Source organism: Bufo gargarizans, chromosome 1, assembly GCF_014858855.1.
Source record: "Bufo gargarizans isolate SCDJY-AF-19 chromosome 1, ASM1485885v1, whole genome shotgun sequence".
Taxonomy (NCBI): domain Eukaryota; kingdom Metazoa; phylum Chordata; class Amphibia; order Anura; family Bufonidae; genus Bufo; species Bufo gargarizans.
In genome coordinates this window covers 33,382,795-33,410,708 of record NC_058080.1, presented here as the reverse complement: position 1 = coordinate 33,410,708, position 27,914 = coordinate 33,382,795, and the positions used below count along the sequence as shown (strand labels likewise).

The 27,914-nt window shown below is 48.9% G+C and overlaps 1 protein-coding gene across 1 annotated transcript in view; it reads right to left on the bottom strand.

The window, feature by feature from the left end:
• The window catches only part of LOC122924362 (vomeronasal type-2 receptor 26-like), a 200,240-nt gene that overhangs the window by 125,633 nt on the left and 46,693 nt on the right, over positions 1–27,914 (bottom strand). Inside the window, exon 5 of the mRNA XM_044275386.1 lies at positions 6,540–6,545. Within this exon, the coding sequence (XP_044131321.1) occupies positions 6,540–6,545 (6 nt within the window). The remainder of the gene's footprint in view (positions 1–6,539; positions 6,546–27,914) is intronic.

The window sequence follows — 27,914 nt, the reverse complement described above, 5'->3', positions numbered from 1 at the left end:
CTTTTTTTGTCCTGACTGTCCTGACAAGCCTGCCCTATGCATAGGGGAGTGTTTCCGCAAGTTCCACACTCAGGTACACTATTAGCATAGGGATTGCGTACACAGGACAGGCACACAGGGGTCTTAGGGCCCTTTCACACAGAGCTGCCACAAACCTCTCCTTTCACCTGGGACAAAGTGCATAATGTACTTCGCCGCATCTCTGGGCGATTTGCGCTTTGCACATTGTCCCATGGGGAAGGAGAGGTTTGTTCAATAAAGGTAAAAAAAAACAAACAAAAAAAAAAATCACCGGTAAGCAAAAAAGTTATTGTTCTGTTTCAAAAGTTTATAAAAGTTAATGTTAATAAATTTATTGCGTTGCGGCCTGGTTTTTTTTTTTTTTTTTTTTTTTTTTTTTTTACCTTCTAGGTGGACCAAGCGATCAAGCAGCTGCAGCACTGATGTGCATTCTGACAGAAGCATTGCGCTGCTGTCAGATTACACAAAAGTCGGTGTATGCGGCGCTGCAAGACGAGATTTCTCCTCTGCAGTAACAGATATGTTTGCCGAGGCATACGAGCTGAGGAGGAGGCGGCGTTCCTATGCTTTGGCAAACACTTTGTATATATAAAAAAAATATAAAAAATCCCGGCAATGATTTATTCATCCACATCGATTGATGTGAATGGAGAAATCGGGTTTGCCAGGGCATACGAGCTAAGTGGGTATGGATGTTGGGCGGAGCTCCTATGTCCTGGCAGACGCCTTTCCCCTCCTTTTTTTTTTGGGCAGAGATTTTTTCATCCACATTGATCGATGCGAATGAAGAAATCTGTGCCGTTCATTTTTTTCTTTCAGCCCAGAGGCTGAACGGGAAAAAAAACATCTCATTACCTGTATGCTCAATATAAGGAGAATAGCAGAAACTCCTAATGCTGGCCATACATGTAATGATTGCGGAGACCCTCAAATGCCAGAGCAGTACAAACACCCCACAACTGACCCCATTTTGGAAAGAAGACACCCCAAGGTATTCCGTGAGGGGCATATTGAGTCCATGAAAGTTTTAAATTTTTGACCCAAGTTAGCGGAAATTGAGACTTTGTGAGAAAAAAAAAAAAAATCAATTTCCGCTAACTTATGCCAAAAATGTTTTTTTCTATGAACTCGCCATGCCCCTCATTGAATACCTTGGGGTGTCTTCTTTCCAAAATGGGGTCACATGTGGGGTATTTATACTGCCCTGGCTTTTTAGGGGCCCTAAAGCGTGAGAAGAAGTCTGGGACCGAAATGTCTAAAAATGCCCTCCTAAAAGGAATTTGGGCACCTTTGCCCACCTTGGCAGCAAAAAAGTGTGACACATCTGGTATCGCCGTACTCAGGAGAAGTTGGGCAATGTGTTTTGGGGTGTCATTTTACATATACCCATGCTGGGTGGGATAAATATCTTGGTCAAATGCCAACTTTGTATAAAAAAAATTGGAAATGTTGTCTTTTGCCAAGATATTTCTCTCACCCAGCATGGGTATATGTAAAATGACACCCCAAAACACATTCCCCAACTTCTCCTGAGTACGGCGATACCAGATGTGTGACACTTTTTTGCTGCCAAGGTGGGCAAAGGGGCACATATTCCAAAGTGCACCTTTAGGATTTCACCAGCCATTTTTTACACATTTTGATTGCAAGGTACTTCTCACGCATATGGTCCCCTAAATTGCCAGGGCAGTATAACTACCCCACAAGTGACCCCATTTTGGAAAGAAGACACCCCAAGGTATTCCGTGAGGGGCATGGCGAGTTCCTAGAATTTTTTATTTTTTGTCACAAGTTAGCAGAAAATGATGATTTTTTTATTTTTATTTTTTTCCTTACAAAGTCTCATATTCCACTAACTTGCGACAAAAAATAAAAAATTCTAGGAACTCGCCGTGCCCTTCACAGAATACCTTGGGGTGTCTTCTTTCCAAAATGGGGTCACTTGTGGGGTAGTTATACTGCCCTGGCAATTTAGGGGCCCAAATGTGTGAGAAGTAGTTTGCAATCAAAATCTGTAAAAAATGGCTGGTGAAATCCTAAAGGTGCTCTTTGGAATGTGTGCCCCTTTGCCCACCTAGGCTGCCAAAAAGTGTGACACATCTGGTATCGCCGTACTCAGGAGAAGTTGGGGAATGTGTTTTGGGGTGTCATTTTACATATACCCATGCTGGGTGAGAGAAATATCTTGGCAAAAGACAACATTTCCCATTTTTTTATACAAAGTTGGCATTTGACCAAGATATTTATCTCACCCAGCATGGGTATATGTAAAATTACACCCCAAAACACATTCCCCAACTTCTCCCGAGTACGGCGATACCAGATGTGTGACACTTTTTTGCAGCCTAGGTGGGCAAAGGGGCACACATTCCAAAGTGCACCTTTCGGATTTCGCAGGCCATTTTTTACAGATTTTGATTTCACACTACTTCTCACGCATTTGGGCCCCTAAATTGCCAGGGCAGTATAACTACGCCACAAGTGACCCCATTTTTGAAAGAAGACATCCCAAGGTATTCCGTGAGGGGCACTGCGAGTTCCTAGAATTTTTTATTTTTTGTCACAAGTTAGCGGAAAATGATGATTTTTTTTATTTTTATTTTTTTCCTTACAAAGTCTCATATTCCACTAACTTGCGACAAAAAATAAAAAATTCTAGGAACTCGCCATGCCCCTCATGGAATACCTTGGGGTGTCTTCTTTCCAAAATGGGGTCACTTGTGGCGTAGTTATACTGCCCTGGCAATTTAGGGGCCCAAATGTGTGAGAAGTAGTTTGAAATCAAAATCTGTAAAAAATGGCTGGTGAAATCCGAAAGGTGCACTTTGGAATGTGTGCCCCTTTGCCCACCTTGGCAGCAAAAAAGTGTCACACATGTGGTATCGCCGTACTCAGGAGAAGTTGGGGAATGTGTTTTGGGGTGTCATTTTACATATACCCATGCTGGGTGAGAGAAATATCTTGGCAAAAGACAACATTTCCCATTTTTTTATACAAAGTTGGCATTTGACCAAGATATTTTTCTCACCCAGCATGGGTATATGTAAAATGACACCCCAAAACACATTCCCCAACTTCTCCTGAGTACGGCGATACCAGATGTGTGACACTTTTTTGCAGCAAAGGTGGGCAAAAGGGCACATATTCCAAAGTGCACCTTTCGGATTTCGCAGGCCATTTTTTACAGATTTTGATTTCACACTACTTCTCACGCATTTGGGCCCCTAAATTGCCAGGGCAGTATAACTACCCCACAAGTGACCCCATTTTGGAAAGAAGACACCCCAAGGTATTCCGTGAGGGGCATGGCGAGTTCCTAGAATTTTTTATTTTTTGTCGCAAGTTAGTGGAATATGAGACTTTGTAAGAAAAAAATAAAATAAAAAATAAATCATCATTTTCCGCTAACTTGTGACAAAAAATAAAAACTTCTATGAACTCACTATGCCCATCAGCGAATACCTTAGGGTGTCTACTTTCCGAAATGGGGTCATTTGTGGGGTTTTTCTACTGTCTGGGCATTGTAGAACCTCAGGAAACATGACAGGTGCTCAGAAAATCAGAGCTGTTTCAAAAAGCGGAAATTCACATTTTTGTACCATAGTTTGTAAACGCTATAACTTTTACCCAAACCATATTTTTTTTACCCAAACATTTTTTTTTTATCAAAGACATGTAGAACAATAAATTTAGCGAAAAATTTATATATGGATGTGGGTTTTTTTGCAAAATTTTACAACTGAAAATGAAAAATGTCATTTTTTTGCAAAAAAATCGTTAAATTTCAATTAATAACAAAAAAAGTAAAAATGTCAGCAGCAATGAAATACCACCAAATGAAAGCTCTATTAGTGAGAAGAAAAGGAGGTAAAATTCATTTGGGTGGTAAGTTGCATGACCGAGCGATAAACTGCTAAAGTTGTGGAGTGCCGATTTGTAAAAAAGGGCCTGGTCACTAGGGGGGTATAAACCTGTGGTCCTTAAGTGGTTAATGGCTTTGCTTGTTGAAGTCCCCAGAAAGACATATGTATTTTTCTTTAATAGCATATACTATAATAAATAATATGTCATTAACCCATAGGATACCAGAGCTGTACATGTATGTCGCTGGAAACACGGTCACAAATCCCAGCGCCATACAGGTACAGCGCTCTGATCGGGCGGCCACAGGAGCTACTCCCTCCCGATCAGCTGCAGGGGTCCGGCAGGCACTGATAGTTGGACCCCTGCTGTATGCACCGGCATCGGTGAAAACACTGATGCCTGCTCATTAACCCTTGCACTGCCGCAGTCAGCGCTGACGGCTGCATGTGCGGTATCCCCGTGGTGCTGTGACGTCAGCCTGGTGTCTAGCCCTGTCAGTCAATGGGGGGAGGGGTGTGTGTGCAGAGCACAGGGGGTGTTATAGAGCATTGCTCAGAATAGGGTTGCCACCCATACGGGAATGACCCGGACAGTCCGGGTTTGCAATCCTGTGCCCGGGTACATGCCTTTGTCAGACCCAGGCACAGGATCAGCTGTGAATGATGGCGGCGGTGGCTGGGCACAGGGAGATGAGCGTTTCCATTGTGGAAGCGCTCATCTCCATAGTCATCTGTATCGCCGTCCTCAGGACAGCGATACAGACAGCTGTGCTGCGGCAGGGGAGGGAGAGGCGTCTCCCTCCCCTGTTCCTCTGATAGGCTGCAGGCACAAGGTCCGCAGCCTATCAGAGGCTGGTGCAGGCGGCGCGATTATGTCATCACGCCGCCTGAGCCATACAGCACGGTACACAGGCCGGGAAGAGGCCTGCATCGCATCGTTGGAGGTAAGTAAAATTTTTTTTTTTTTTAGAGAAGAGAGGCACCTGAAATTGGCACATATGGGGGAAGTGGTGGAAAGAGGCCCCTTATACTGGCACATATTGGGGAGGAGGAGAAATGAGGCACTTGAAACTGGCACATATGGGGGAAGGGGGGGGGAGACACCTTATACTGGCACATATTTGGGGGCGGAGGAGAAAAGAGGCACTTGAAATTGGCACATATAGGGGAAGGGGTGGAAAGAGGCACCTTATACTGGCACATATTGGGGGGGGGGGAATGAGGCACTTGAAACTGCCACATATGGGGGAAGGGGGGGAAAGAGGCACCTCATACTGGCACATATTGGGGGGAGAGAATGAGGCACTTGAAATTGCCACATATGGGGGGAAGGGAGGGAAAGAGGCACCTTATACTGGCACATATTGGGGGGGATAAATGAGGCACTTGATACTGGCACATATAAGGGAAGGGGGGGAAGAGGCACTTGATACTGGCACATATAAGGGAAGGGGGGAAAAGGGACCTTATACTGGCACATATTGGGCGGGAGAAAAGAGGCACTTCTTACTGACACATTGGGGCATCTATGGGGGCACTTCTTACTGGCACATTATTTGGGGGCTTCTACTGAGGCCACAAAGAAGGGGTATTTTATATGGGGGGCTCTGTGTGGAACTACCATTATCAGGGGGTTTATCTGTTTCTGCAGTATAGTATTGGGGAGCACAGCGGCATAGTATTGGGGGTAGTAGGATGATTTGTCCAGAAGATGGGAGGATGATGGAAAAGTAGTAAACTAAGATTTTTATTGTCAAACTGCAGAGACGAGAAATGGCTGAAAAATGGTGTCTGGTCTGAAGGTTTGAAAGGAGAAGATGAGGAAAGAGAACATCTACATCAAAGGAGACGTCACTGGATGTAAGAGGTATGAGGCGCTGTATTTCTGTAGTGACGGGATCAGGGGCGTAACGATCGTGGTGCGACAGCGACCAGGGATGGAGGCGGGACATGGGTGTGGCTGGGGCGGGACATGGGCGTGGTTGGAGGCAGGACATGGGTGGGGCCTGGAAGGGGGCCCTCCCTCCCTTCTGTTCAGGTTTGGCTTGAAGAAAAGGTGGCAACCCTAAACGCCATGCGCAAAACCCGAGCATGGTACAAAGAAGTTGCGGTCTACTTGCAGGTTGGTGCAGGTTGCCTTGTACAACTCTTTTGTGCTGTCACGGAGCGCTGGCAGCACAGGGAAATTCCTTCAGTTCTATGAGGCAATCCTCAAGGACCTGATCTTTTCTGACCGGGAAAGAGCAGGCCGGAGTACCTTGGGAATTGGAGGCGCCCGGATCGTCCCTGGCCAACACTTTCAAGGTGTGGTTCCCCCATACTGGAAAGAAGGGACGGTCCCCAAAAAAGTGCAGCGTGTGTAACAGGAGGGGGTAACGGAAGGACACCACCACTCAGTGTGACACGTGCCCCGATCACGTGCCTCTGTATTGACGGTTGCTTCAGGGAGTACCACACTTCAATGGAGTACTAAATTTATAATTCCCTTCCCCAGGGGCGGACTGACCGGTCGGGCACTTCGGACATGGTCCGAGGGCCCGGCCGGGATGGGGGCCCGCCGCAGAATAGCATAATGTGTTATGCCCAGCGCCCCAATTCCGAATGTTATGCTGGCTTGGTAATGGTGGTAATGGCAGCGGGGCCCGGTGCAGTCACTGTATTCTATTGCACCGGGCCCCGCTCACTGTAATACTAATTTTCATATGTGAACAAGAAGAGAAATCCTCTGCGATCCTCTCCGTACTCACATACTCAGTAACAGCCTGGCAGGCCAGGCGGCAGCGTAACTCACTGACGTCACGCGCCTGCTCCATTCATAAAGTGGGAGGAGCAGGCGCGTGACGTCAGTGAGTTGCGCTGCCGCCCGGCCTGCTACTGAGTTTGTGAGTACAGAGAGGGAGAGGATCGCAGAGGATTTCTCTTGTTCTTGTTCACATATGAAAATTAGTATTACAGTGAGCGGGGCCCGGTGCAATAGAATACAGTGACTGCACCGGGCCCCGCTGCCATTACAACACCAGATGCCGGCCCCCAGACCCTGTATTGGGGGTCATTCACTCACAGGACACTGTTATGGGGGTATCTGTGGATGACACATATATAGCATAAGGTGCTATATATGTGTCACCCACAGTGCCATCCACAGAGCCCCCACAACAGTGCCATCCACAGAGCCCCCACAACAGTGCCATCCACAGAGCCCCCACAACAGTGCCATCCACAGAGCCCCCACAACAGTGCCATCCACAGAGCCCCCACAACAGTGCCATCCACAGAGACCCCACAACAGTGCCATCCACAGACCACCATTAGTTCAAAACCCACCAAAAGCACACCTTTTGGTTCAAAATATTTTTTTAATTTGGCTATTCCCCACCCCTCTTGTAATTGTTCCTCTACTTGTGGGCTGCTCGGGCATGAGTTCAGTCACTTCGGTGCGCTATCCCGTCCTGCAGCGCGTGATCTCGCGAGACCCGCCGCTGTAGGTCACGGGTCTCGCGGGATCACGCGCCGAAGTGACTGAACTCATGCCCACGTAGCCCGCAAGTAGCAGATCAGTGGAACAAGTACAAGGTGGAGGGGACTGTTTCTAACAGAGGCTCACTAATGGACGCTGAGATTAGATCACCCCATACGAAAGCATTGAATCAATGCTTTCCTATGGGGAAAAATCTGACCCTGGAGGTCATCATGCAGAGTGTGAGGACGTCCAGCGTCAGATACCGGACCAAAGGTCTGTTTTAATCCAGGAAGCCCTCAGGTGGCCGCCAGCGACTAGAGGCCGACTTATTGCTGGAACGTAAACAATGCAGTTTCTCTAGAACATTGCAGCTCGATTTGCAAAAGGGACACTGTACCCAGACCACGTCAATGAGCTGAAGTGGTCTGGGTGCCTTTTGTGTCGCTTTAACTTTGAAATCTTATTAAAGATTGTGTAGGGTGTGGCTGGAGGCGGGGCATGGAGGCGGGACAAGGGTGGGTCTTGCAGCAGAACATGGGTGGGGCCTGTAAGGGGGCCCTTGATTTATTTTGCCCGGGGGCCCTGAGGGTTCTCAGTCCGCCCCTGCTCTTCCCCCATTTTAATTTATTTCACAGTCTTCACAGGAATAGCTGCAAAGTGGAGGAGAAAATTCAAAATCTCCTTTTTTTTACACTAACATGTTCTTGTAGCCCCTTTTATTTAATTTTTACAAGGGGTAATAGGAGAAAACGCGCCCCAAAATTCGTAGCCCAATTTCTCCTGAGTAAGGACATACCCCATATGTGGACGTAAAGTGCTCTGCAGGCTAACTACATGGCTCATAAGAAAAGGAGCGCCATTGCGATTTTGGTTGTCCAAAATCCCAATAGTGCTCTTTCTCTTCTGAGCCGCGTAGTTCACCCGCAGATCACTCTACATCCACATATGAGGTATTTTCTGACTCAGGAGAAATTGGGCTATAAACTGTTGGGTGAACAAGTTTGTTTGCTCCACCATCAGATTCACAAATTGTTCACTGAAAAAAACCTAAAAATGTCATATTCAGTGAAGCCCACTGTGTCTGGATTCCTGGTTGGCCAAAAAAGTCAGGAATCAAGGGCTCAAAATCCTCTGGGGTACTCCAGTCAAGTTCACCGGTAGAGGGATCAGGTGAATTTGCCTGGTGGGCCGGAAAACTAGTACAAGCCCCAGGGCTGCTCATACTAGTGTGGGCTACAGGGTTCCTGGCATGGGGGGCTCCGCCTGGCGGCGTCTCCATCGCCTTGGGGCTCATCATCATCACTAGATGATGAGGAGAACGAGGATGACAACAGGAAAGTGGGGTCATCCTCGTCCTCACTGGGGCTCTCGGAGTCGGAGAGCAGCTGGGCGTATGCCTCCTCGGCCGAGAACATCCGGCGGGCCATCTTAGAACGCTAAAGGGGAGTGCGTGTGTGTGTAAAACTTTATTTAGTGTGTGTGTGGGGGGCGGTGTGTTTTTATGTATACCCTACCCTAACCCACCCTAACCTAACAGAATCCCCGAAAAATTGCTCACAGCCCAAAAACTCGCTGATCAGCAGTGGGGTGAGCGATGCGCTAACAGTGGCCAGGCGCTCTTTTACAGCTAAGAGTGCCGGCCACAGTCAGCGCACCTACAAAAAGAAAAAAAAATGCGCTTGCGCCCCAAAATATGTGGGGGGGGGCAAGCTGCAGCACCCCTGGGGGGACGGGGGTCGCACAAGTTGCTGGGGACCCCAGACACCCTCAGATCTGGGTGCTGCACACAAAAATTAACTTTTTTTTTTTTTTCACTACCCCTGCCTAACCTAAAGCTCTCCCTAAATGTTTATATGCCAGATGGCACTTTATGGGGTCTCAGGAGCCACGGATGGCGGCGGATCGTGTGGGATGCAAATGGACCGACACAGGGCTCCTCTGTCCTTACTCACACAGAAGTCTGTGGGCGGGGAGAGAGGAGCTCCAGGACCTTATCTCCAGGTCAGTCCCTCCAACCAATCACAGGCGATCCTCACCCTCATCCTCCGTCACCGCCACCTCACAGGATCTACGGAGGGTGATTGGTGGTGTATATTACACCACTGATCCCCCTCCTATTCCGGGTCACCGGAGACCTGAATAACCTGGAAATGCTGCAAACCGCAGGTCTGAATTGACCTGCGGTTAGCAGCAATCGCCGGTATGGAGGGGGGGTCACAGGACCCCCCCTCGGCATTGTCACAGGGTGCCTTCTGAATGATTTCAGCAGGCACACCGTTCCTAACACTGCCCGCCGTGCAGCGGTGATCGGAAATACACAGGTACGCCCTGTGTCCATAAGAGGCTAAAGAGGCTCTGTCACCAGAATGAACCCTATTAGACCATACGCACTGCCTGGTAGGGCTCATTATGCTGATTATGTATGATAAATAGCTGCAGAGATATGCAGAGATTCATATGCAAATAAACAATTGGAGCCCTCAGAGGCGGGGCTTAATATTCTGAGCAATGCTCTATAACACCCCCTGTGCTCTGCACACACCCCTCCCCCATTGACTGACAGGGCTAGACAGCAGGCTGACGTCACAGCACCACGGGGATACCGCACATGCAGCCGTCAGCGCTGACTGCGGCAGTGCAAGGGTTAATGAGCAGGCATCAGTGTTTTCACCGATGCCGGTGCATACAGCAGGGGTCCAACTATCAGTGCCTGCCGGACCCCTGCAGCTGATCGGGAGGGAGTAGCTCCTGTGGCCGCCCGATCAGAGCGCTGTACCTGTATGGCGCTGGGATTTGTGACCGTGTTTCCAGCGACATACATGTACAGCTCTGGTATCCTATGGGTTAATGACATATTATTTATTATAGTATATGCTATAAAAGAAAAATACATATGTCTTTCTGGGGACTTCAACAAGCAAAGCCATTAATGTAACCTCCGAGCTATAACATTACCACATGGTTTTCTATACTTAGAAGCTATCACATAGTACTGCCATCTGTATGACCATATATTGTGTCTGTGGATAAACCAGTAATGTATAGCAGCTTTCTGAGCAGATCTCAGTGTGGTGAAGCTGTAGCACACTGTGTGTATAATACACATATATACAGTATATATGTAAAATCCAGGATACAGCTCTGTATACAGGGCCCCCTTTACTATAGTGCTGCCCATGTACTCTTAATAAAATAAAAAAAAGGACTACTTACATCACACAGCACTGGAATTTGACTCTGATCTAGAGCTCAATAAAATATAAAATATAAATTTTATTAAAAGCCTAAAAGGGGTTTTGAACCCATGAACTCTACATGCAAAGCAAGTGTCTTACCACTGAGCTACAGCTCTAGACAGCAAAGATGGGGATTTTTTTGATCTATGAGATGTAGTATAGCAAAAACCACCGTAAACCTAAGATCCCTTGCGACACTGACAAATGAAGGACGTGAGATATCATCGTCACACATCAGCGTCACACGTCATTTAAATTTGCCTCTTATCTAGGGCATAATAAAATATAAACACTTGTTAGAGGCTGAAAGGGGTTTTGAACTCAGAAAGCCTGGACATGGGGCAGCAGCATTACCACTGAGCTACCAGCTTGCCTTGGATAAGCTTGTGATTTTTGTTCATCTATGTGATGTAGAATACAAAACCACAGTAAAGCTAAAATCCCTTGCGACACTGACAAATGAAGGACGTCAGATATCAGCGTCACACGTCAGCGTCACACATCATTTAAATTTGCCTCTTATCTAGGGCATAATAAAATGTAAATATTTTTTTGAGGCTGAAAGGGGCTTTGAACTCAGAAGGCCTGGACATGAGGCAGCAGCATTACCACTGAGCCACCAGCTTGCCCTGTATGAGCTTAGGCTTTTTGTTCATCTATGTGATGTAGCATTCAAAACCACAGTAAACCTAAAATCCTTTGTTTCCTTCCTTACCACTGAGCTATCAGCTCTGCGCTCATAACACTGTAATGTGTTAGCTTACAGCATTTTAGGCACAGAGCTATAAGCTCAGCAATAGACTCACTTTGGTTGTGTGATTTAGCAGACAAATACATAGTATATATCTATAACTCATTCTCACTTTGACCCTGACCTATGAAGAGCATAAGTCAAACTCAGATATGAGAGTCAGGTGTCAGGGTCAGGTGTCAGGTGTCAGGTGTCAGGGTCAGGTGTCAGAGTCAGGTGTTAGGTGTCAGAGTCAGGTGTCAGTGTCAGGTGTCAGGGTCAGGTGTCAGTGTCAGGGTCAGGTGTCAGGGTCAGGTGTCAGGGTCAGGTGTCAGGGTCAGGTGTCAGGGTCAGGTGTCAGGGTCAGGTGTCAGGGTCAGGTGTCAGAGTCAGGTGTCAGTGTCAGGTGTCAGGGTCAGGTGTCAGTGTCAGGGTCAGGTGTCAGGGTCAGGTGTCAGGGTCAGGGTCAGGGGTCAGGGGTCAGGTGTCAGGGGTCAGGTGTCAGGTGTCAGGGTCAGGTGTCAGGGTCAGGTGTCAGGGTCAGGTGTCAGGGTCAGGTGTCAGGGTCAGGTGTCAGGGTCAGATGTCAGTGTCAGGGTCAGGTGTCAGGGTCAGGGTCAGGGCTCAAGTGTCAGGGTCAGGTGTCAGGGTCAGGTGTCAGGGTCAGGTGTCAGGGTCAGGTGTCAGGGTCAGGTGTCAGGGTCAGATGTCAGTGTCAGGGTCAGTTATCAGGGTCAGGTGTCAGGGTCAGGTGTCAGGGTCAGGTGTCAGGGTCAGGTGTCAGGGTCAGGTGTCAGGTGTCAGGGTCAGGTGTCAGAGTCAGGTGCCAGGTGTCAAGTGTCAGAGTCAGGTGTCAGGGTCAGGTGTCAGGTGTCAGAGTCAGGTGTCAGGGTCAGGTGTCAGGGTCAGGGTCAGGTGTCAGGGTCAGGTGTCAGGGTCAGGTGTCAGGTGTCAGAGTCAGGGTCAGGTGTCAGGATCAGGTGTCAGGGTCAGGTGTCAGGTGTCAGGGTCAGGTGTCAGGGTCAGGTGTCGGTGTCAGGTGTCAGGGTCAGAGTCAGGTGTCAGAGTCAGGTGTCAGAGTCAAGTGTCAGGGTCAGGTGTTACATTGGCATTATTTTGATACTTGACTATGATATCTGACCATGTCCTAAAATGAACACTGTACACCACAACAAGGTACCGATCACGAAGGGGAATTGACACTTGTATGTGCCTTTTTTTTTTGTTTTGTTTTTGCAGCCACAGTGCAGCACCAAAGGCCAGAAAAATTAGGCATGTACACATTCCTGAAAAATTTGGTATTTTTGCAGACACTGTTGTAGCAGCGGACGGAAAAATTGATGTTTTCAAGGCAGAAAGGTGACTAAAACATTGCGGCTTGAACCCTAGTTGGTGGCGGAGAATTCACGAAAGTCATCCGGTATGCAGACATTAAATACAGCAGCATGGGGACCATTTTGAGGCCAAGGCATGTCATCAGGCCTTTTGTTAGTCAAACGTATCCCCCACTGTCAGTCCCTTCGGGATCCATGCCTCATTCATGAAGATGAGGTAATCAACACTTTTTGACCGAGGTGACTTCTTTTGTAAGTGACAATGCCTCCTGCTGCACTGAAGGTCCTTTCTGACAGGACATTTGAAGCGGGGCAGGCCCGAAGTTCTATCGCAAACTGGGATAGTTCAGGCCACAGATCAAGCCTATACACCAGTAGTCAAGGGGTTCATCGCTCCTCAGAGTGTCGATATCTGCAGTTAGGGCGAGGTAGTCTGCTACCTGTTGGTCGAGTCGTTCTCTAAGGCTGGATCCCGAAGGGGCTGTGGCGATGTGTAGGACTGAAAAAGCTCTGCATTTCCTCCATCAACAACACATCTGTAAAGCGTCCTGTCCTTGCCGTCGTGGTCGTGGTAGGAGGAGGATTACTTTCCCCTCTTCCCCTGTTAGATTCCTGTTGTGCTGTGACATCCCCATTATAAGCTGTGTAAAGCATATTTTCTAGTTTGGTTTTGAACTGCTGCATCCTTTCTGACTTTCGGTAATTTGGTAACATTTCCGCCACTTTCTGCTTATATCGGGAGTCTAGTAGCGTGGCCACCCAGTACAGGTTGTTCTCCTTCATCCTTTTTATATGAGGGTCCCTCAACAGACATGACAGCATGAAAGACCCCATTTGCACTAGGTTGGATGCTGAGCTACTCATTTCCTGTTCCTCATCCTCACTGATGTCATTGACGGTCTGTTCTTCCCCCCCGCCACGTACAACACCACGGGTCCCAGATAGGTGACAACAACGAGCACCCTGGGATGCCTGCTGTGGTTGGTCTTCCTCCTCCTCAAAGCCACATTCCTCCTCTGACTCCTCTTCCTCATACTCCTCTTCCAGCGTTGCCACAGGTCCGGCAAGCGATGATGACAAGGCTGTTTCTGGTGGTGATGGTGACCACAACTCTTCCTCTTCCTCTTCACGCTCATCTACAGCCTGATCCAGCGCTCTTCGCAGGGCACGCTCCAGGAAGAAAACAAATGGGATGAGGTCGCTGATGGTGCCTTCGGTGCGACTGACTAGGTTTGTCACCTCCTCAAAAGGACGCATGAGCCTACAGGCATTGCGCATGAGCGTCCAGTAACGTGGCAAAAAATTCCCAGCTAGACAGAGGCTGTCCTAGCACCCCGGTCATACAAATACTCATTGACGGCTTTTTCTTTTTGGAGCAGGTGGTCGAACATTAGGAGTGTTGAATGCCAATGTGTCGGGCTGTCGCAAATCAAGCGCCTCACTGGCATGTTGTTTCGGCGCTGAATGTCTGCAAAGTGCGCCATGGCCGTGTAGGAACACCTGAAATGGCCACACACCTTCCTGGCCTGCTTGAGGACGTCCTGTAAGCCTGGGTACTTAGACACAAAGCTTTGGACGATAAGATTTATCACATGTGCCATGCATGGCACATGTGACAACTTGCCCAAATTCAATGCCGCCAACAAATTGCTTCCATTGTCACACACCACTTTGCCGATCTCCAGTTGGTGCAGGGTCAGCCACTGATCCACCTGTGCGTTCAGGGCGGACAGGAGTGCTGGTCCGGTGTGGATCTCTGCTTTCAGGCAAGTCAACCCCAAGACAGCATGACACTGTCGTATCCGGTATGTGGAATAGCCCCTGGGGAGCTGGGGGGATTCAGTTGATGTGCAGCCAGACGCCGCAGCAGAAGAGGACTCAGCCGAGGAGGTTATGGAAGAGGATGGAGTAGGAGGAGTAGAGGAGGTGGCAGTAAGCCTGCCTGCAAGTCGTGGCGGTGTCACCAACTCCGCTGCAGAGCCACGCATTCCATGCTTGGCAGCCGTCAGCAGGTTGACCCAGTGCGCAGTGTAGGTGATAAACCTGCCCTGACCATGCTTTGCAGACCAGGTATCAGTGGTCAGATGGACCCTTGCCCCAACACTGTATGCCAGAGATGCCATGACTTCCTTTTCAATCACTGAGTAGAGGTTTGGGATTGCCTTTTTTGAAAAAAAAAATCGTCCGGGTACCTTCCACTGTGGTGTCCCAATAGCGACAAATTTTTTGAAGGCCTCAGACTCCACCAGCTGGTATGGTAAAAGCTGGCGGGCTAAGAGTTCCGTCAAGCCAGCTGTCAGACGCCGGGCAAGGGGGTGACTCTGTGACTCTTACGCTCAAACATTTCCTTTACAGACACCTGACTGTGGGCAGATGAGATGGAACTGCTGAAGGTGAGAGGCGGAGTGGCGGGTGGTTGAGAGGGGGCAAGGAGGACAGCAGTGGTTGACGTGGCTGAAGATGCTGGACCAGGAGGAGGATGGTGGCTTTGAGCTTGTGTGCTGCTTGTACTCATGTGTTGATCCCATTGGCGTTTGTGATTTGAAATCATGTGCCTACGCAAAGCAGTTGTACCGAGGAGGGTGTTGTACTTCCCATGACTCCGTTTCTTTTGGCACAGGTTGCAAATGGCATCACTGTTGTCAGAGGCAGATACACAAATAAAATGCCACACTGCTGAGCTTTGCAATGACGGCATTCTGGTGGTGGCAACAGCATGGGTTGATTGGCGTGCTGTCTGGCTGACCCCGGGTGCCGATACATGCTGTCTGACTGTGCCACTAGCTCCTTGCGACGACCTCCCCCTGCTTCCAACTCGTCTCCTCCTTCTCTCTGTCTCCTCATCTGAACTTTCCCCCTCTTCTTCTTCTCTTCGAGCAGGCACCCACTTGGCATCCACGGACACATCGTCATCAACCACTTCACTTGTATCTGACACCTCAGCAAAGGAAGCAGCAGCGGGTACAACATCATCATCACACTGTACGTCCATGTGTGTGATGCTGCCTGACTGAGACATATCCCTGTTATCTACATCCCCTGGCAATAATGGTTGCGCATCACTAATTTCATCCAACTGATGTGTAAATAACTCCTCTGAGGGATCACGTGAAGCGGCTGTGGTGGCTGTGATGGTGGTGGTGGTGGTGGCGGCGGGCGGGAGAGTGGTAACTTGAGAGCAGGTGACCAAAGCTGAGCTGGAGGAGGATGGTGCGTCAAGGTTCTTAGCAGAAGCTGTTGAAGATTGGGTGTCCTGTGTAAGCCAGTCAACTATTTTCTATGAATGTTTTGGGTTCAGGGTACGTGGCCTCTGAACACTGGGCATTATTCCAGGGCCAGTGGAAATCACAGCACCACGACCACGACGGCCCCTGCGGGGTGGCCTGCCTCTGCCTGTCATTTTTTTTTAGATAAGTGGTACTATGCGTGCAAAGTACTGTGTCACCCTATATAAGTGGTGGGCAGTGGGCACAGTACAGTCTGTGTGGGCCTGACACACACTGGCTTGCAACTTGGATTATATCACAGAAAAATATTTAATAGAATTTTTATTATTTGCAAGGTATTTGGGTGAATGACACCCTGTAACGTTATGAGTGCAGGCCGAACCAGCCAATAGCCAGTGGACACAATACAGTATGTGTGGGGGCCTGACACACACGGGCTTGCAAATGTGATTATATCACAGAAAAATATTAAATATAATTATTTTTTATCTGCAAGGTATTTTCTGTCACACCCTGTATGAATGGTGTGCACACAGTGCTGTCTGTGACTGAGCCTGCAGCCTCTCACACACGGGCAGCCAGGCAACTGCAATATATATATATATATATTTAAAAATAAAATAAAAAAAGCAGACTGAAAAGGGCTTTTTGGGGTGTTGTCAGGACGCTGTCCTTACAGCAGATGAGTCTGTGGACACAGAACACTGCCCTAGCTAACGCTTTCCCTATTGAATCAGCAGCAGCAGTACTGTCCCTCCTCTCACTGTGAATGCAGCTTCCGAATTAATCTAAAATGGATGCTGTCCAGGAGGTGGGAGGGTCTAGGAGGGAGGGTCTGCTGCTGATTGGCTGGAATGTGTCTGCTGACTGTGAGGTACAGGGTCCAAGTTTACTCAGTGATGATGTATAGGGGGCGGACCGAACATTGCATATGTTCGCCCGCCGCGGCGAACACGAACAAGCTATGTTCGCCGGGAACTGTTCGCCGGTGAATAGTTCGGGACATCACTAGTAGTGATGAGTTCTGTATTCAAGTCGGAGGCAGTGATGTCAGCCGGTTGCAGGTCCCTCTAAACACATTGCACGATGTGACCCCCTTTCAGAGAAAAGACACGCCCGCTTGCTGGCACAAGCCTATTAACCTGTAGCCGGCCCCTCCCCTCCCAGCCTTTGGGATGGTCCACACACACCCTCTGCTGGACTGGCTGAAAATGACCCACAAAACACTTTAGGGTTTATAGCTCCAGTCCAGAAGGTCACAGGAAGATGGTTCGGGGACAAACGGATATGCCTGGGTTCCGGCTACAACTATAGTCCAAACATGGTGCCGCTCTATGGTTTCTGTAGGGAGATATGGATATCTCCCCGCCCGGGCATCCTAGCCTCAAGCCAGGACTACGTGGATGTTTGGCTTTGCCCCAGGATCGCAAAAATATAACCGAATTTTGCCTGGGATGGATGGACGATTCATAATCCCTTATAACTCGCCGGCACCAATATGTCTGCTAATCTGATTGAACTGGGGAAGGGCTGGGACCCCATACTGACAAATCCTTCCTGTTACCTTGGCCTGGCTCCTAGCTGCTGGAAGAGGTGTGAGTCTATCCACCTGGGGCATCCTTTGAGCTAGGACCCCCTGTGGAATTCAAACATCTGCTTGTCATATGGCAGAGGTAGTGGAGTGAGAGCCTATTTGCATGTGGACTGACAAAAAGGTGAATCAAGTGACAATCAGGGCTGCCAGTAAATAACAATCCATATTCCTGACAAGTGCGATATACCTGCCTCCACCAAATATTGATTCAGGTGTTCTATATATCTGTTTCCACAAAATTCTGATTGAGAGGTGGGATATACCTTCTTCTACAAAATACTGATTAAGGGGTTCTATATACCTGCGGGCCCGATATTCCGGCTTCCACAAAATATTGATTCAAGGGTTCTATATACCTGTTTCTACAAAACTGATTGAGGAGTGCGATTTACCTAATTCTACGAAATACTGCTTAAAGGGTTCTATATACCTGCTTACAAAAAATACTGATTGAGGGGTGTGATACACCTGCTACCACCAAATATTGATTAAGGCCTGTGATACACCTGCTTTTACAAAGTACTGATTAAGGGATGCGATAAACCTGCTTCCACAAAATATTGAATCAGGGGTTCTATATACTAGTTTCCAAAAAATACTGATTGAGGGGTGGGATATACCTGCTTCTACCAAATATTGATTCAGGGGATCTATATACCTGTTTCCACAAAATAATGATTGAGGGGTGGGATATAAGTGCCTCTACAAAATACTGATTATGGGGTTTTATAAACCTGCTTCCACAAAATACTGATTGAGGCCTGCAATATACCTGTTTCCACAAATACTGCTCTTCTCTAGGGACTTTGGCACAGGGTCATTTAGAAAATGAGCGGCAGAGGAAGAAGTAAGCCGTTCCGCAGGGGGTGGTAGGGGTCGGGCAGATGCACCAGCCCGGAGCCTAAGTGGGAAGTTGTAGAAGGTGCGTGCGATTATGTCAAGGACGCACCAGAGTTGGTTAAGTGGCTCACTCAGCCTTCCGCTTCTGCACCCTCCTCATCCTCTGTATCTGCACAGTCTTCCCTCTCTGCTGTGTGAACCCCCAAAGACACCACCACTACCACCACCATAGCCCCTTCACTCGAGTCTATGGAATTATTTTTCCATCCATTCCCAGACCTTACCGATGCAGAGCCAATCTTGGCATCGGATGAGGAAGAGGAAGTATCAGCTGCCGCCACCCAGCAATCTGACAACAGTACCCAGATCAGCCCAAGGAAGGTGGTCCCCGCTGTTGCTGCCTACTCCGAGATCTCTAATGTCAGTGGTGGTGAAGACGATGATGATGTGTCGATGGACATCACATGGGTGCCCACAAGAGAGGAAGAGGAGGGGATTTCAGAGGGAGAAACGGAGCAGCAGATAGGAAGGAGAAGGAGGAAAAGCAAGCAGAACTTGCAATGCACAGGAGGCAAAAAGCAGACGGCAAATGTATCTGGAGCGTGCTATCCACCATGAACGGTCACATCTGGCGCTCCCAGGACGCCGGCACACGGCTCCGCAGTGTGAGCTTTTTTTAACCTAGGGACGACCACCAGAAGGCACCTGGCCTCCTATCACCGAGCCCAGTGGGAGAAACGCCGTCAGAACCCACAAAGCCACACTCCTGGCGCTCCATGTCCTGCCTCTTCTCCTTATCCTTCTCCTCTCTCCTCCCATTTTTCCTCCACTCCACCTTACACTGCGCCGTCTTTGCGTTCATCTGGCACAAGGCAGGCTCCTGTGGCCCAAATGTTCAAGCGTAAAAAGTTGATGACGCTGGATAACCCTATTATGGCTTGTCGGAACTGCTAGCCCGCCAACTACTGCCATATAAACTGGTGGACTCGGAGGCCATTAGAAAACTTGTGGCCAATGGTACACCGCAATGGAAGGTCCACGGAAGGAAATATTTCTCCCAGAAGGACATCTTCGTTCAACTCTAGAGCTATATGGTCACTAGAGTTGAACGAATCGAAGCTGACAAAGTCAAATTCATTCCAAATTTCAGGAAAAATTTGATTCCGAATGAATGCAAATTTCCTTACTCTTCGTGGTAACAAATCACATTATTTAAATAAACTAATTGTTAAAAGAAAAAAAGGAGAAAAGTGATGTACTAGTGTAGTGAAAGTTACAAGTGCAGGGAAAGGACAGTGAGAGGAATCATTTCACAGTCAGTGAGAGACATGTGCAGATTAGTGATGATTGAGCACAAAAGTTTTAGGGTGTTCGGGTGTTCGGCCCGAACACATTGCTATATTTGTGTGCTCAGCCGAACAGCCGAGTATAATGGAAGTCAATGGGAGAGAACTAGGCACATCCTGCTCTAAAGAGGGGAGGGTGCCTGGCAGGGGCGTAGCTAGAAATGACTGGGCCCCATAGCAAAAACAATTTATGGGCCTCCCCTCCCGGATCTCCCACCCCCATATACCTCTCAGACCTCCCACCTCTTCCAGAGCTTCCACCCAAACACCTCTCCAGGACATCCCACCCCAACATCCCAACACCCCTCCTAGACCTAGAATTCTCATGTTGCAGCGCCAGTCAGCCATCAGTCAGTAGCTGGAAGCAGTGTAGCACTACAGTGGGGAATCGGCAACAGGCCGTGCAGAAACTCATTTGCTTAGGTGATAAACAGCACACCACCGCAGAGCTATGGCAGGGTATAAGGGACCAGACTAAGCTGTGGCTCTCGCCACTCAACTTACAACCAGTCATGGTTGGTTGTTGTGTCTCATAATGGTTATAACTTGTTGGCAGATTTGGAGCTTGGCAAGCTCACACATTGCAATCATACAGCATATATGTCCCATGCACAACAAAAATCCCAAACTTATACATTAATATAAATAAAAACATAACACACGAGAGTGAAGGTAAACCAATGGCATGGCTTGTTAATAGGGATGAGCGAACTCGAACTGTATAGTTCGGGTTCGTACCGAATTTTGGGGTGTCCGTGACACGGACCCGAACCCGGACATTTTCGTAAAAGTCCGGGTTCGGGTTCGGTGTTCGTCGCTTTCTTGGCGCTTTTGTGACGCTTTCTTGGCGCTTTTTGAAAGGCTGCAAAGCAGCCAATCAACAAGCGTCATACTACTTGCCCCAAGAGGCCATCACAGCCATGCCTACTATTGGCATGGCTGTGATTGGCCAGAGCACCATGTGACCCAGCCTCTATTTAAGCTGGAGTCACATAGCGCCGCCCGTCACTCTGCTCTGATTAGCGTAGGGAGAGGTTGCGGCTGCGACAGTAGGGCGAGATTAGGCAGATTAACTCCTCCAAAGGACTTGATTAACTGATCGATCTGCAGCTGTGGATCATTGAGCTGCTGATCCTCAATTGCTCACTGTTTTTAGGCTGCACAGACCGTTTGTCAGTCTCATTTTTCTGGGGTGATCGGCGGCCATTTTGTGTCTTGTGGTGCGCCAGCACAAGCTGCGACCAAGTGCATTTAACCCTCAATGGTGTGGTTGTTTTTTGGCTAAAGCCTACATCAGGGTGAAGCTGTCACACCAAGTGCATTTAACCAGCAATAGTCTGTTCATTTTTTGGCCATATACAAAATCAGGGGCAAGCTGCGCCTGTCACCAAGTGCATTTAACCCTCAATGGTGTGGTTGTTTTTTGGCTAAAGCCTACATCAGGGTGAAGCTGTCACACCAAGTGCATTTAACCAGCAATAGTCTGTTCATTTTTTGGCCATATACAAAATCAGGGGCAAGCTGCGCCTGTCACCAAGTGCATTTAACCCTCAATGGTGTGGTTGTTTTTTGGCTAAAGCCTACATCAGGGTGAAGCTGTCACACCAAGTGCATTTAACCAGCAATAGTCTGTTCATTTTTTGGCCATATACAAAATCAGGGGCAAGCTGCGCCTGTCACCAAGTGCATTTAACCCTCAATGGTGTGGTTGTTTTTTGGCTAAAGCCTACATCAGGGTGAAGCTGTCACACCAAGTGCATTTAACCAGCAATAGTCTGTTTATTTTTTGGCCATATCCCAGTCTAATTCTGTCACTAAATCCATACCGGTCACCCAGCGCCTAAATACTAGGCCTCAAATTTATATCCAGCTAAATCTGTCCCTAGTGCTGTAGCTGGGCGAGTTATTTAGTGTCCGTTCAAGCACATTTCTTGTTCTGGGTTGAAATACAATTCCCAATTTAGCAATTTCATAATTTAGTGGTTCCTGCTATATCAGAGCTATTTGAAATCTATCCCAAAAAGGGTATATAATATTGAAGGTGCACATTGGGTCATTCAGAATAACTTCACACACACCCGCTACTGTGTATTTCCAAGTCTAATTCTGTCACTAAACCCATACCTGTCACCCAGCGCCTAAATACTAGGCCTCAAATTTAAATCCCTCTAAATCTCTCGTTACCGCTGTACTGTTGTTGCTGGGCAAGATATTTAGTGTCCGTCAAAGCACATTTTTTGTTCTGGGTTGAAGTACAATTCCCAATTTAGCAATTTCATAATTTAGTGGTTTCTGCTATATCAGAGCTATTTGAAATCTATCCCTAAAAGGGTATATAATATTCAAGGTGCACATAGGGTCATTCAGAATAACTTCACACACACGCTTCTGTGCATTTCCAAGTCTAATTCTGTCACTAAATCCATACCGGTGACCCAGCGCCTAAATACTAGGCCTCAAATTTAAATCCCTCTAAATCTCTCGTTACCCACCGCTGTACTGTTGTTGCTGGGCAAGATATTTAGTGTCCGTCAAAGCACATTTTTTGTTCTGGGTTGAAGTACAATTCCCAATTTAGCAATTTCATAATTTAGTGGTTTCTGCTATATCAGAGCTATTTGAAATCTATCCCTAAAAGGGTATATAATATTGAAGGTGCACATTGGGTCATTCAGAATAACTTCACACACACCCGCTACTGTGTATTTCCAAGTCTAATTCTGTCACTAAACCCATACCTGTCACCCAGCGCCTAAATACTAGGCCTCAAATTTAAATCCCTCTAAATCTCTCGTTACCGCTGTCCTGTTGTAGCTGGGAAAGTTATTTAGTGCCCGTCAAAGCACATTTTTTGTTCTGGGTTGAAGTACAATTCCCAATTTAGCAATTTCATAATTTAGTGGTTTCTGCTATATCAGAGCTATTTGAAATCTATCCCAAAAAGGGTATATAATATTCAAGGTGCACATTGGGTCATTCAGAATAACTTCACACACACGCTTCTGTGCATTTCCAAGTCTAATTCTGTTAGTAAATCCATACCGGTCACCCAGCGCCTAAATACTAGGCCTCAAATTTATATCCCGCTGAATTTGAATACAATACATTGGGCCAAATAATATATTTGTTGTTGTGGTGAACCATAACAATGAGAAAAACATCTAGTAAGGGACGCGGACGTGGACATGGTCGTGGTGGTGTTAGTGGACCCTCTGGTGCTGGGAGAGGACGTGGCCGTTCTGCCACATCCACACGTCCTAGTGTACCAACTACCTCAGGTCCCAGTAGCCGCCAGAATTTACAGCGATATATGGTGGGGCCCAATGCCGTTCTAAGGATGGTAAGGCCTGAGCAGGTACAGGCATTAGTCAATTGGGTGGCCGACAGTGGATCCAGCACGTTCACATTATCTCCCACCCAGTCTTCTGCAGAAAGCGCACAGATGGCGCCTGAAAACCAACCCCATCAGTCTGTCACATCACCCCCATGCATACCAGGGAAACTGTCTCAGCCTCAAGTTATGCAGCAGTCTCTTATGCTGTTTGAAGACTCCGCTGGCAGGGTTTCCCAAGGGCATCCACCTAGCCCTTCCCCAGCGGTGAAAGACATAGAATGCACTGACGCACAACCACTTATGTTTCCTGATGATGAGGACATGGGAATACCACCTCAGCATGTCTCTGATGATGACGAAACACAGGTGCCAACTGCTGCGTCTTTCTGCAGTGTGCAGACTGAACAGGAGGTCAGGGATCAAGACTGGGTGGAAGACGATGCAGGGGACGATGAGGTCCTAGACCCCACATGGAATGAAGGTCGTGCCACTGACTTTCACAGTTCGGAGGAAGAGGCAGTGGTGAGACCGAGCCAACAGCGTAGCAAAAGAGGGAGCAGTGGGCAAAAGCAGAACACCCGCCGCCAAGAGACTCCGCCTGCTACTGACCGCCGCCATCTGGGACCGAGCACCCCAAAGGCAGCTTCAAGGAGTTCCCTGGCATGGCACTTCTTCAAACAATGTGCTGACGACAAGACCCGAGTGGTTTGCACGCTGTGCCATCAGAGCCTGAAGCGAGGCATTAACGTTCTGAACCTGAGCACAACCTGCATGACCAGGCACCTGCATGCAAAGCATGAACTGCAGTGGAGTAAACACCTTAAAACCAAGGAAGTCACTCAGGCTCCCCCTGCTACCTCTTCTGCTGCTGCCGCCTCGGCCTCTTCTGCTGCTGCCGCCTCGGCCTCTTCCTCCGCCTCTGGAGGAACGTTGGCACCTGCCGCCCAGCAAACAGGGGATGTACCACCAACACCACCACCACCACCTCCGTCACCAAGCGTCTCAACCATGTCACACGCCAGCGTTCAGCTCTCCATCTCACAAACATTTGATAGAAAGCGTAAATTCCCACCTAGCCACCCTCGATCCCTGGCCCTGAATGCCAGCATTTCTAAACTACTGGCCTATGAAATGCTGTCATTTAGGCTGGTGGACACAGACAGCTTCAAACAGCTCATGTCGCTTGCTGTCCCACAGTATGTTGTTCCCAGCCGGCACTACTTCTCCAAGAGAGCCGTGCCTTCCCTGCACAACCAAGTATCCGATAAAATCAAGTGTGCACTGCGCAACGCCATCTGTAGCAAGGTCCACCTAACCACAGATACGTGGACCAGTAAGCACGGCCAGGGACGCTATATCTCCCTAACTGCACACTGGGTAAATGTAGTGGCAGCTGGGCCCCAGGCGGAGAGCTGTTTGGCGCACGTCCTGCCGCCGCCAAGGATCGCAGGGCAACATTCTTTGCCTCCTGTTGCCACCTCCTCCTTCTCGGCTTCCTCCTCCTCTTCTTCCACCTGCTCATCCAGTCAGCCACACACCTTCACCACCAACTTCAGCACAGCCCGGGGTAAACGTCAGCAGGCCATTCTGAAACTCATATGTTTGGGGGACAGGCCCCACACCGCACAGGAGTTGTGGCGGGGTATTGAACAACAGACCGACGAGTGGTTGCTGCCGGTGAGCCTCAAGCCCGGCCTGGTGGTGTGTGATAATGGGCGAAATCTCGTTGCAGCTCTGGGACTAGCCAATTTGACGCACATCCCTTGCTTGGCGCATGTGCTGAATTTGGTGGTGCAGAAGTTCATTCACAACTACCCCGACATGTCAGAGCTGCTGCATAAAGTGCGGGCCGTCTGTTCGCGCTTCCGGCGTTCACATCCTGCCGCTGCTCGCCTGTCTGCGCTACAGCGTAACTTCGGCCTTCCCGCTCACCGCCTCATATGCGACGTGCCCACCAGGTGGAACTCCACCTTGCACATGCTGGACAGACTGTGCGAGCAGCAGCAGGCCATAGTGGAGTTTCAGCTGCAGCACGCACGGGTCAGTCGCACTACAGAACAGCACCACTTCACCACCAATGACTGGGCCTCCATGCGAGACCTGTGTGCCCTGTTGCGCTGTTTCGAGTACTCCACCAACATGGCCAGTGGCGATGACACCGTTATCAGCGTTACAATACCACTTCTATGTCTCCTTGAGAAAACACTTAGGGCGATGATGGAACAGGAGGTGGCCCAGGAGGAGGAGGAGGAGGATGAGGAAGAGGGGTCATTTTTAGCACTTTCAGGCCAGTCTCTTCGAAGTGACTCAGAGGGAGGTTTTTTGCAACAGCAGAGGCCAGGTACAAATGTGGCCAGCCAGGGCCCACTACTGGAGGACGAGGAGGACGAGGATGAGGAGGAGGTGGAGGAGGATGAGGATGAAGCATGGTCACAGCGGGGTGGCACCCAACGCAGCTCGGGTCCATCACTGGTGCGTGGCTGGGGGGAAAGGCAGGACGATGACGATACGCCTCCCACAGAGGACAGCTTGTCCTTACCCCTGGGCAGCCTGGCACACATGAGCGACTACATGCTGCAGTGCCTGCGCAACGACAGCAGAGTTGCCCACATTTTAACCTGTGCGGACTACTGGGTTGCCACCCTGCTGGATCCACGCTACAAAGACAATGTGCCCACCTTACTTCCTGCACTGGAGCGTGATAGGAAGATGCGCGAGTACAAGCGCACGTTGGTAGACGCGCTACTGAGAGCATTCCCAAATGTCACAGGGGAACAAGTGGAAGCCCAAGGCCAAGGCAGAGGAGGAGCAAGAGGTCGCCAAGGCAGCTGTGTCACGGCCAGCTCCTCTGAGGGCAGGGTTAGCATGGCAGAGATGTGGAAAACTTTTGTCAACACGCCACAGCTAACTGCACCACCACCTGATACGCAACGTGTTAGCAGGAGGCAACATTTCACTAACATGGTGGAACAGTACGTGTGCACACCCCTCCACGTACTGACTGATGGTTCGGCCCCATTCAACTTCTGGGTCTCTAAATTGTCCACGTGGCCAGAGCTAGCCTTTTATGCCTTGGAGGTGCTGGCCTGCCCGGCAGCCAGCGTTTTGTCTGAACGTGTATTCAGCACGGCAGGGGGCGTCATTACAGACAAACGCAGCCGCCTGTCTACAGCCAATGTGGACAAGCTGACGTTCATAAAAATGAACCAGGCATGGATCCCACAGGACCTGTCCGTCCCTTGTCCAGATTAGACATTAACTACCTCCCCATAACCATATATTATTGGACTCCAGGGCACTTCCTCATTCAATCCTATTTTTATTTTCATTTTACCATTATATTGCGATGCTACCCAAAGTTGAATGAACCTCTCCTCTGCCTGTGTGCTAGGCCTAAATATATGCCAATGGACTGTTGCAGTGGTGGCTGACATGAAGCCTGATTCTCTGCTATGACATGCAGACTAATTCTCTGCTGACATGAAGCCAGATTGTCTGTTACGGGACCTCTCTCCTCTGCCTGGGTGCTGGGCCTAAATTTATGACAATGGACTGTTGCAGTGGTGGCTGACGTGAAGCCTGATTCTCTGCTATGACATGCAGACTGATTCTCTGCTGACATGAAGCCAGATCCTCTGTTACGGGACCTCTCTCCTCTGCCTGGGTGCTGGGCCTAAATTTATGACAATGGACTGTTGCAGTGGTGGCTGACGTGAAGCCTGATTCTCTGCTATGACATGCAGACTGATTCTCTGCTGACATGAAGCCAGATCCTCTTTTACGGGACCTCTCTCCTCTGCCTGGGTGCTGGGCCTAAATTTATGACAATGGACTGTTGCAGTGGTGGCTGACGTGAAGCCTGATTCTCTGCTATGACATGCAGACTGATTCTCTGCTGACATGAAGCCAGATCCTCTTTTACGGGACCTCTCTCCTCTGCCTGGGTGCTGGGCCTAAATTTATGACAATGGACTGTTGCAGTGGTGGCTGACGTGAAGCCTCATTCTCTGCTATGACATGCAGACTGATTCTCTGCTGACATGAAGCCAGATCCTCTGTTACGGGACCTCTCTCCTCTGCCTGGGTGCTGGGCCTGAATATATGCCAATGGACTGTTGCAGTGGTGGGTGACGTGAAGCCTCATTCTCTGCTATGACATGCAGACTAATTCTCTGCTGACATGAAGCCAGATTGTCTGTTACGGGACCTCTCTCCTCTGCCTGTGTGTGTGCTGGGCCTAAATATATGCCAATGGACTGTTGCAGTGGTGGCTGACGTGAAGCCTCATTCTCTGCTATGACATGCAGACTGATTCTCTGCTGACATGAAGCCAGATCCTCTGTTACGGGACCTCTCTCCTCTGCCTGGGTGCTGGGCCTAAATTTATGACAATGGACTGTTGCAGTGGTGGCTGACGTGAAGCCTGATTCTCTGCTATGACATGCAGACTGATTCTCTGCTGTCATGAAGCCAGATTGTCTGTTACGGGACCTTTCTCCTCTACCTGGGTTCTGGGCCTAAATTTATGAAAATTGACTCTTACAGTGGTGGGTGACGTGAAGCCTGATTCTCTGCTATGATATGAAGACTGATTCTCTGCTGACATGAAGCCAGATTGTCTGTTACGGGACCTTTCTCCTCTGCCTGGGTTCTGGGCCTAAATTTATGAAAATTGACTCTTACAGTGGTGGGTGACGTGAAGCCTGATTCTCTGCTATGATATGAAGACTGATTCTCTGCTGACATGAAGCCAGATTGTCTGTTACGGGACCTTTCTCCTCTGCCTGGGTTCTGGGCCTAAATTTATGAAAATTGACTCTTACAGTGGTGGGTGACGTGAAGCCTGATTCTCTGCTATGATATGAAGACTGATTCTCTGCTGACATGAAGCCAGATTGTCTGTTACGGGACCTTTCTCCTCTGCCTGGG